Source organism: Solanum stenotomum, chromosome 5, assembly GCF_019186545.1.
Source record: "Solanum stenotomum isolate F172 chromosome 5, ASM1918654v1, whole genome shotgun sequence".
In the NCBI taxonomy this organism is placed as follows: Eukaryota; Viridiplantae; Streptophyta; class Magnoliopsida; order Solanales; family Solanaceae; genus Solanum; species Solanum stenotomum.
Genome location: NC_064286.1, coordinates 62,401,158 through 62,411,932, shown reverse-complemented (window position 1 = coordinate 62,411,932; position 10,775 = coordinate 62,401,158). Strand labels below are relative to the sequence as shown.

General features: G+C 31.0%; 1 protein-coding gene across 1 annotated transcript; it reads left to right on the top strand.

Annotated features, from left to right (window-relative positions):
* The first annotated feature begins 2,996 nt into the window (after window positions 1-2,996).
* LOC125865550 (glucomannan 4-beta-mannosyltransferase 9-like) lies at window positions 2,997-10,061 on the top strand. Its single transcript, XM_049545757.1, has 9 exons — window positions 2,997-3,382; window positions 3,491-3,589; window positions 4,151-4,403; window positions 7,255-7,365; window positions 8,261-8,397; window positions 8,539-8,652; window positions 8,759-8,958; window positions 9,357-9,551; window positions 9,652-10,061. The coding sequence occupies exons 1-9, from the start codon at window positions 3,053-3,055 to the stop codon at window positions 9,812-9,814; spliced, it is 1,602 nt and encodes a 533-aa protein (XP_049401714.1). The 5' UTR covers window positions 2,997-3,052; the 3' UTR covers window positions 9,815-10,061.
* Window positions 10,062-10,775: the final 714 nt, after the last annotated feature.

Below are 10,775 nucleotides of genomic sequence, written 5' to 3'. Positions count from 1 at the left end.
TATATATATATATATATATATATATTATTTATGTGTTATTTATTGCTTTTTTTGGGAACTACTTGAGTGTTTGTTAATATTCCAAATCTATTAAAGTAGATGAAAAGTCTCTTAACAACCTTGACAGTATAGAAAATATTTCAAAGTATCAATTTCTTACTTTATAATATACGATTAAATCATTTCCTAGATGATTAATTTTCTTGGCTATGTGGAATTTAGTTCCTTCTATAGCTCTAGAATTTAGACCTTTTATGATAATGTTTTCCTAATGTGTGCATGTATTAGTCACTCTTTTTTAAGTAAATAGAAAACTGATACTCAAGCGTCTGAATATAGATTTGGTTGAAATTTATATATATAAAAAAGAAATAATTTTAAGTCAGAAAGATGTATTTGGAAGTTATTATAGTTGGACATAAATAAAAATCAAAAGATAGCTCATCAAATAAAAAAAATTGTTCGATCTGCTTTTGAATTATAGTCTTACCTCATCTTCACCATGATACAAACTCCAAATTTTTATGGCAAAACACGAGAAAATTTATCATATGATGATTGAAATGAAAATCAGAAGCATGACTAATATCTATGTGGTCTTCTAATATCATATAAGAAAATCAAATAATCCATCACTTGGATAATTAAATAGTGGAATAATAAAAAATTATACTAAGTTTACCATATCAGTAAAAAAAAAGTTAAATTTTATTTATAATTGAAATACCAAAAATACTATTAACCCAAAAATTTAATATGATTATGAATTCCAACCAAATCCTGGGGTACAATTGGTTTGAAATGACTTAATTATTCCTCAACTACTCCAAAAATATTGTATAAATTTGTTTTCTTTAAGAGAAAATTCAAGAGTATTATAAAATCATTACAAGTACTTAAACCATATAATTTGTTTTAGTTGATTAAAATAATGTTCCCGTAATTCCAAAATTAAGAAAACAATTTTGACTTCGACACATAAGATTGCATTTGTTATATTGATTATTTAATTATAACAAAGATTTCTTGTCGGCAAATGAGACAATTATTTTATATTACTATTATATAAAACAACTTTAGAGTCCTTAATTTTTATTTTTATTTTGTAAAAAAGGTACTAATTAAATATATATAATATGTCCAAGCAACATCATAATCATAGGATTCAGTGTGACAACAGCAATCAGACATAGATTTTTCCGAAATAAAAAATAAAAATATAAATTAAGATATTAGTATATACATAAAATTGTTTCTCAAATATAATTCATGTAATTATATTTACCGTAGATTCTCATAAACCATACAATTCAGACTGAGATAATCAACAAACAATGTCATAACTCACAAGTAAGAATTTTTATATTCTTAATTAAATATCTTAGATCTGAGTCTCGACTTCAAGTCATTTTTAAGAGGAAGAACTTTACTCCATAAAGTGATTTTTCTTTTTACATAAATTCGGATCAACCAACCCAAAGTAAGTACCAAATACTGAGTTAAGAAAAAGTCACTTTTTGAATTCTGGACATTGTTAAATTCAAAGTAGTTAAACTTTAGTTGGTTTTCTCCAAATAAATAAATAAATATATTCTAAATAACAATACAATTTATTTTGCAGAAAATGAAATCTCTATTTTTTTTTTAAAAAAAAGGAAAATAAAAATATACCACCAAAAATGCAGTTGAACTGTCATAGTCTTGCAAACTGTACAGAGTAAGCTGAGACAAATAATCAATATATCATTACTTGAATTAATCCACTTCATTTACCTAATTTTAAGAATGTAAACATTAATTACTGTTGTGTTAATGATTGATTACCAACTAATGTTGTTTTAGCTACAGAGTAGATTATATACTTAGTTTTCTTGGTTCTGCAATTTCTATATGGAGATAAGTTATGTATACTGATTGTCAGTGTAGAATTTTCTTTTCTACACTAAATAAAAATCTGTTATATTATTTTTACCATCTAATTTTAATTTTTATCGTGGAACTAATGTTTGAGTCTTACGAAGTTAAAAGAACAGAAGAAAGATTTTTAAAACCTATATTATAAAATATATTGGATTATACTGAATATACTAATTAATGGTCTATCGAATATAAGCTTTCAATTTTCACTAAGTAGAAATAAAGTTGTGTATATACTATTCTTCTTAGAGTAAGATTATAGTTAATCTGATATTGTTAATGCCATAAACTTTTTCTGTATGCGTACATTATACGTGCAAATTTTGATTTAATAAAAAACTTTTACGCTATCAGAATAGTTAGTACTCTCTTCATACTAATTTATGTGACACAATTTGACTTAATATAAAGTTATTTTTTAAAAAAGAAAAAACACTTTCAGATCTTTTGCATTTCTATAAATCATTTCATTAGGTATAAAATGAGAATTCTAAGTTAATTACTATAAAAATATAACATTATTTTTTGAAAATATGCCAGATAATTTAACACAAATATAGTAAAAATTAATTGTATCATATAAATTTTTATTTTTTAAAAATTAATTTAAACATTTCTCAATCAATTTTTTGTTTACTCCCTGTTACTCCACCAGTCCCAAACACATGAGCCAAATTATAAAAAGATGCCTTTATTCTTCTCTTTCTCATTCCACATTCTCCTGTGCTTCTTCTTTTTCTCTCTGGTTTCTTCTTTCACCGCTTATTCTCTATTCTTACTATCTCATATCTGCTTCTGCTTTCTCATTGATTGCACAAGCAGAAATCATTATTTCTTACCCCATTTTAAATTCCAAAAAAAAAAAAAAAAAATCTGTCCTCATTTGATTATGAGTTCAATTTAATCTTTTGTGTTTCTGACATTCCACCATTGTTTTGCTTCATCTAGACGCAAAAAATCCCAGAAAAAACACACATTTTTTTTCACTTTTTGCCTTAGTTAAAAGCCTCCCCTGTTTTTGTTCTGTTTTACTCTGTTTTGTTTTTATTTAAAATAGGCTCTTTTCTCTCTAATAAATCCCCTGTTTCTGCTCTGTTTTACTCTGTTTTGCTTTGTTTTGTTCTGTTTTTCTGAAATGGATCGGTTTTCGTCGACGACTCTGTTTCCTGATACACTAGCTGGTACAAGAGATGATTTAACAGAGCAATGGACGATAATTTGGGAACAGATTAAAGCTCCATTGATTGTTCCACTTCTCAGAATCGCGGTGTTTTTGTGTCTGTTAATGTCGATTTTGCTCTTCATTGAGAGAGTTTATATGGGGATTGTGATTACGCTAGTGAAAATTTTCGGTCGAAAACCAGATAAACGTTATAAATGGGAATCTTTAAAAGATGATGTTGAGATTGGAAATTCATGTTATCCTATGGTTCTTGTTCAAATTCCAATGTATAATGAAAAAGAGGTTTGTATTAATTAACTTCTGTAAATAATTGCTTTTGTTTCATAATTATTTTTTTGGTTAATGTGGAGTTATGGATAAATATTGATTGAATTTGCTGTTTTGTTATAGGTTTATCAGCTTTCAATTGGTGCTGCATGTGGACTTTCATGGCCTTCTGATCGTATTATAATCCAAGTTCTTGATGATTCAACTGATCCTATTATCAAGGTATAACCAAATTCCTTCGAGTTATATATACTGACAGTATAAAATGAATTTTATAATATCAGGTCATCTAAATAGAACTACAAGTACTTAAATGACATAGGCATCGACATAAGTTGTGGTGCAGTGGTAAGACTACTTTATACTTAACCAGAGGTCTCAGATTCGAGCCTTCTGTATGAAGAAAACCATGTTGGGAGCATTATCTCCGAATAGACCCTGTTGTGTGTGATCTGAATTTAGTCAGGCTCCAAGTAGATTCTGGACTATTGAACTTTGGACACCGCATGGAAACCAAAAAATTTGATGTGGGCAACCTACTATAAGCATGTTGAATGACAATGGATCATTGGACTCTGGACATTGAGCGGGAAACAAAATAAAATGATGCGGGCAACCTACTATAAGCATGTTGAGTGACACATATAGTGTCAACTGTCAACTATCAGTGTATATAAGTTATATTCTAAATGGCACACATAGTGTCAACTTGCTTCATTTCGTGTCATTTTTAATGAAAATTTTGACTCCGCTGCTATTTTTGCTGTTTTGGAATTGGTGTAGAATTTGGTGTCAATGGAGTGCCAGAGATGGGCAAGCAAAGGGATAGATATAAAATATGAAATAAGAGACAACAGAAATGGGTACAAAGCAGGAGCATTGAAGGAAGGATTGAAACATCCATATGTAAAACAATGTGATTATGTTGCTATATTTGATGCTGATTTTCAACCTGAGCCTGATTTTCTCTGGCGTACCATTCCATTTCTAGTCCACAATCCTCAACTCGGACTTGTTCAGGCTCGTTGGAAATTCGGTAAGTTACTCGTTACTCTATATAATAGACCCTTGTGATTTTCCCTAACTCTCGCGTAGCAAAAACTTAGTACATCGAAATGTCGTTTTCCTAATCAAAATCACACTTGTCATAACAAGAATCATTAAATTAAGGGGTCATTTGGTTGGTCTAGTGAGGAAATTTACTACTAACATATTTGGTGAAATTTTCAAAAATTATTTACTTTGAAGCATGTTACATTAGCAATTTGTGTTTGACTAATAAATTTGAAAAAATAATATTGCAATTTGTGTTTGACTAATAAATTTGAAAAAATAATATTAAAACAACAATTTATGCTTGATGTTTCAAAAATGCTTCTGAAAAAAATATACCTTTTTGGTTTCTAGAAAACAATTTCTACTACTATTAAAAAAAAACGCTTATTTTCCAAAATAAATAAATAAATTGGAAACACTTCAACCCTCTAGAATAAACATTCTTAATTTTCAAAAGTTTTTCTAAACAAGCTATTAATCTCCACATAAAATTCGAACCATTAATTAATAATAGGGATAAGGGTCTGAAAAATATCTCAATTTTGGTCGGATTTGCTGTTGCGATACTAAACTTTCATAAGGACCTATTACCTCCCTAGACTATTTAATACCGTATTTTTTACTCCCTAAACTATTTAATAGTATATTTTAAATGTATATATATGCCCACGTGGACACGTTACTATTTATAATTTTGCATTATTTTTTATGCCCACGTGGGCAAATATATATGTTTAAAATACGGTATTAAATAGTCTAGGGAGGTAATAGGTCCTCGTGAAAGTTTAGTATCGCAACAGCAAATCCGACCAAAGTTGGGGTATTTTTCAAATCTTTATCCCTTAATAATAATACCTACATAAAATACAAGAAAATCTTATATAGTATTATTTTGTCCGGAATGGAACGTAAAACAAATATGTTGGCACTTAAAACATCATAATAATAAATAAGCTTTTGTTTTATTCAAAAAGTAAACACATAAATATATAAATTTAAATTTCATATATACAATAAATAGTAACATGTAGTACTATACAAAAAAAATTAATTCGTGCATTATAAACCACGTATTCCTAATTACAGAATAAAACTTTTGTCACTAATTATTGCTTTAAAAAATCACGTGTTATAGTATCATCTTCTAGCAAAATATAAAAATTAATTTTTATAGCTGTCGGTGGCTTTAGACAGCTATTTTCTTGTTGTGTGTATGATGATTTAGGTAACAATCTTGGTTGGTCAATTTAGTTGGGCCACGTATACTCTTATTAACTTCGGTGGGACCCGAAAACAAAAATTATACCAAAAAACAATGATAGTTCGATGCACAAAATATGTCGTGTTAGTAAAGTAAAAGAGAACAAAGAAATGTAGACAATTTATGCTAATACAAATATTAATTACGATTTCTGTTATTCGAACCCGAATACCATTTAAATATAAAATTGGGATAATGGTCTAAAAATAGTTTACTATACTTACTTTAGTTAGTATTTACATTTTTCTTTTATGTGGCACAAATTTTCTTAATTAATCTATTAGAAAAAAAAATACCTTTTTTTAATATTCATTTTATTTCACTCTTATGATCTAATCTCACAATATATTTAAGACAATAAATTTCAAAAATAGCTTTTATTTTCTTAAATTTGATGCTCAATTAATTTACGCCACATAATTAAAAATGTTCTTTAAATATTTATATATTGTCTCATGATATATGCACTTTAATAATCGGTTGAACAACTATATATACTGGTGGAATGATCTTTAACGTGAGATCTCGGGTTGAAGCTCATTTTACTAGAAAAAATTCCAATAGAAAGCGCTCCCTTTAGAAATTGGTTATGCAATGCATCAATTTGAATTTAATCAAGTGTATCAATATGAATATCAAATATCAAACGTAAAATAAATATAGACCTATCCTTTTGAGCTGGAACGGTACTGAAAAAGCTGCCATGTTTTATACTTAAAATGTAAGGCTGTTATGGAGTCGTCTTGATGAAGACAAATGGTGTTTACATAATATATAGCCAGCAATTGCATGTGCCAAAAGAGTTGTGGACCTAAGCCACCTCCTACTTACTTAACCGACACTAATAAGTGCAATAAATTCCACACTACTAGGATCTATATGTTACGAATTTGAATCATGTAAGTAGCAATTAATATTTGTGTTAGGGTTCGTGTGATCTATAAGTTAAGAATTTGAATCATGCAAGTAGTAATTAATATTTGTGTTAGGTTAGTATAAGCTACATTAGAATGTGACCTTTTTTTAGACTTTATGCGTGAGTGCGAGATGTCTTTTGTAGCGAGCTACTTTTTAATATAGTTTACGTGAACGTGCGATGTTTTATGCACTGAGCTATCTTTTAATAATATAGTTTACTTGTCGTAACATGTGATCTATTAATTCATGCTTGTTTTATAGGTTTAATGAATCAACTCCCATGTTTTAATTTATTTGGCATGCTTTCCTTTTTTGTTAGTCGAAAAAAGAATGTCATATTTATATAATTAGAAATAATTTAACTTTAAACTTTTCTTTAATTTTAATAAAATGATTTATAGTCATACAGACTAAAGTTTTTTAGACCATAAAATTTTCAAAGTTTTTTTTTAAATTAAAAAAAATAAAACTTTGCTCTAATTCAAACAATGTTACATTAATCATAAGCTCACATTGGTTAGAGAATGAACTAGTGATTTGTATATCTTGACTTGAACAATCTTTCCTTTTCGAGTTTTCGGATTAGTTTTTGATATTAAGTTAGGTCCAAACGTCGTATCTTTTACGATTTTGTGGTGTATAATGGCTGCAGTGAATGCTGATGAATGCTTGATGACAAGGATGCAAGAAATGTCCTTGGATTATCATTTCACAGTGGAGCAAGAAGTGGGCTCTTCCACCTATGCTTTTTTTGGCTTTAATGGTACTATCAACAAATTGCTTCCCCATTAATCATCTTTTTCATCATCTCAGCTAATTTTATACATGTAATTAATGTTTTGAGATTGACCCTTTTGAAATCTCTAAGGAACAGACCAGATATGATTCATGTTGCTCGGACTCTTCTTTAAAAATGTCGTTGAGTGTGTGTTAGATCCTCCAAAGATAGTGTATTTTTGGAGGATTTGACACGGGTGGTGCAACAATATTTTCGAAAAGTCCGAGCTTAAAAGACAAAATAATATTGACATTACTCGTGTTCAAAAAGAAACCAAATAGACTAAAAGTCATATATAAGGTCTTTTGGAAACAGTCTCCATTCACGAGGTAGGAGTAAGGTTGGTGTACACTTTACTCTCTCCAGACTCTATTGGGGATGTTGTTGTTTAACGGACTAAAAATCATAGGAATGGCAAAATAAGTAGATATCGAGCTTGAAACATCTCACGCCATGCATACTAAATGCGGGATCTTAAAACTAGAAACTCTAGTTCGGAACAAATTAGCAGATGAGATTGACGAAGTTTAGGAAAATGTAATAGTAATGAAGTTTTGACGTTCTTTATCGTGCACGGAAGCCTGTCTGTCTCCATTAGTCGAAGCAATTTGGGACCCTCTTGGCTGCGGTGTGCTTGGATGCACTAGTCTTACACACGCCAACGCTGAGATGAAAAACTATTTTTCCTTGTCTCAGCTAATTTTATGCAGTAATTAATGTTTTAGTCTTTTGAAATCCGTAAGAGGCCAAATGGAGCAAAATGAACACTGAGGACTCATATAACCGACACCAATTTGCTTAGAATTGAGGCAAAGTAGTTGTTATTGTTGTGTTTGAATAGAAGTAAAGCTCACAATGTGTGTGTGAAAAAACAACACAGGGACAGCCGGTGTTTGGAGAATTGCCGCATTAGAGGAGGCTGGAGGTTGGAAGGATAGGACAACAGTCGAGGATATGGACCTGGCTGTCCGCGCTAGTCTCAAGGGCTGGAAATTCTTGTACCTTTCCGCTCTTAAGGTAATACTTAAATTCTCCCCTCTTAACTTATCCGAAATACGAGTGATATATCCTATTTACAAACAAATAAAATGTCATACTTACTATAGTGACATTGAGTCATGAAGTTCGAAACTTTAAGCTCTTGTTTCATTTGTATAGGTGAAAAATGAATTACCAAGTACATTCAAGGCGTATCGCTATCAACAACATCGTTGGTCCTGTGGCCCGGCCAATCTTTTCAGGAAAATGTTTATGGAGATCATAAGAAACAAGGTAAATTCCTCGTGTAATCGTTGTTATGTGAATTTTATAACTGCATAGTAATACTGAGCTAGCTAAGTCCCTGTTGAGCCTTTATGTTGCATTTGTCTTTTCGCAGAAAGTATCGTTGTGGAAGAAGATTCATGTGATCTACAGCTTTTTCTTTGTAAGAAAAGTTGTAGCCCACATTGTGACATTTGTGTTCTACTGTGTTGTACTACCTGCAACTGTATTAGTACCTGAAGTTGAAGTTCCGAAATGGGGAGCTGTTTACATTCCTTCCATTATTACAATACTCAACGCAGTTGGAACTCCACGGTCAGTTCTCATTCCATGTTAAGATTTTACTTCAAATAGTACTTACGAGAGCTATGTTGCTCGGACTCTTCAAAAATGCCTCCTGGTGCATGTCGAATCCTCCAGAAGTAGTGCATTTTTGGATGATCCGACAGGGGCGCGGTATCATTTTAGGATAGTCCGAGCAACATTGCTCGGACTGACATAAACAGAAAAGGGAAATAGGAAAGACACTGTTAGATTTTACAGATCCTTGCAAGATGATCGATAATCAAAACGTTCATGAGCTACAGAGCAAGTACTTAAACACAAATGTGTGATACTTATAGCAAGAGCTAATAATATATAGTTACTAGTCCATCATTTGAGGGTGAATAAGAAAATGCTGAGGTTTTGGGTTCGTGCCTATTTGACAACAGGTCGTTCCATCTGATAATATTTTGGATCCTTTTCGAGAATGTCATGTCACTACATCGAACAAAGGCTACGTTCATTGGATTGTTAGAGGCAGGAAGAGTCAACGAATGGATTGTCACAGAGAAACTAGGGGATGTTCTCAAGATGAAATCAGCCAGCAAAGCAGTTAAGAAACCTCGATTTAGGTTCGGTGACAGGTAAACAATCCCCCTCTAAACTCACTTCCCTTTCATCGTTTAGATCAAACAGGGCTAACCATATATCAAACTAAGTTATTCTTTGTTCTTTTGACAACAGACTTCTTTTGTTAGAGCTAGCTACTGGTGCTTACCTCTTCTTTTGTGGATGTTATGACGTCGCCTTTGGGAAAAATCACTATTTCTTGTACCTCTTCATTCAAGCGTTCGCCTTCTTCATCATCGGATTTGGTCATATTGGTACTTTTGTTCCCAACTCTTAAGGACACTACTCGTGTAAGCAACGCTGAAGCAGTAATATTTTCAGCTTCCTTTTTTTTCACACGTAAAGAGAAATCGAGTTGTTCATTCTTTTTGGTTCTAGCATAAAGTATTCGAGTTGATAACTCGAATCTGTTTTGTTCTATTTATGTATATTCCAATGAATATGTTTGAAGGTTAAACAGTACAAGAAAGAAAATTGTATTGTGAAAATGTGTATACAGAAGACAGGCAAGAAAATGAAGGATATATAATATCTTGTGCTTATTATACACCAAGTAACAGCTAAATTTGCTGCTTATTTTTTTGTTTGTTTCTCTGTATTCTGAGTTGTCTTTTTATTATGTTATATAGAAATTGAAGTGAACTTGATAATTGATCTTGTGAAAGGAAATGAAATAATTGAAGCCCTGTATATTAATTCAGAAATTCATTGAACATGCACATGTAACAAACTCGATAATCATAAACTTCAAATATTAGATCCACCACAGAACAGAATGATATTTGCTCTTATATTTTATAGGACGACTAGTTTAACTAGTGGTTTAGGAGAATTTAGTCATTGAACTAGTGTTTCAAGAGAATCTAGTCATTTAGTTTGTATATAACTATCTCGAAGGTAGCTCTTGTATAAGGTTAGGCATAGGCGCTAGCGCTTTACTAATATAATAAAAAAGTTATGTTTATCTATTAACGGAATATGCAAGTTATGAAAACAAGTTATTATTGTATGCCACTATCATGAGAGCGCTTTCGCTAAATGGATTCTACGCGGCCCAAGTATAGCAACTTGTATGTAATTATCATTGACAAGGATTGTTTCCTCCGAATGTATGCAACTATCATTAATGATAGCGCTTTTCCTATATGGGTTCTACGTGGTTTGAATACAGAAACTTGTATGTATGCTACTATCATTGATAGGTAGCGTTTCCTACGCAATGCGAATATAGTGCTTAT

Coding starts and splice junctions, on each gene's coding strand:
- LOC125865550 (XM_049545757.1), top strand. CDS start 3,053: ATGGATCGGTTTTCGTCGACGACTCTGTTTCCTGATACACTAGCTGGT. Junction 4,404..7,254: donor TCAGGCTCGTTGGAAATTCG/GTAAGTTACTCG, acceptor TAATGGCTGCAG/TGAATGCTGATGAATGCTTG. Junction 8,653..8,758: donor TGGAGATCATAAGAAACAAG/GTAAATTCCTCG, acceptor GTCTTTTCGCAG/AAAGTATCGTTGTGGAAGAA.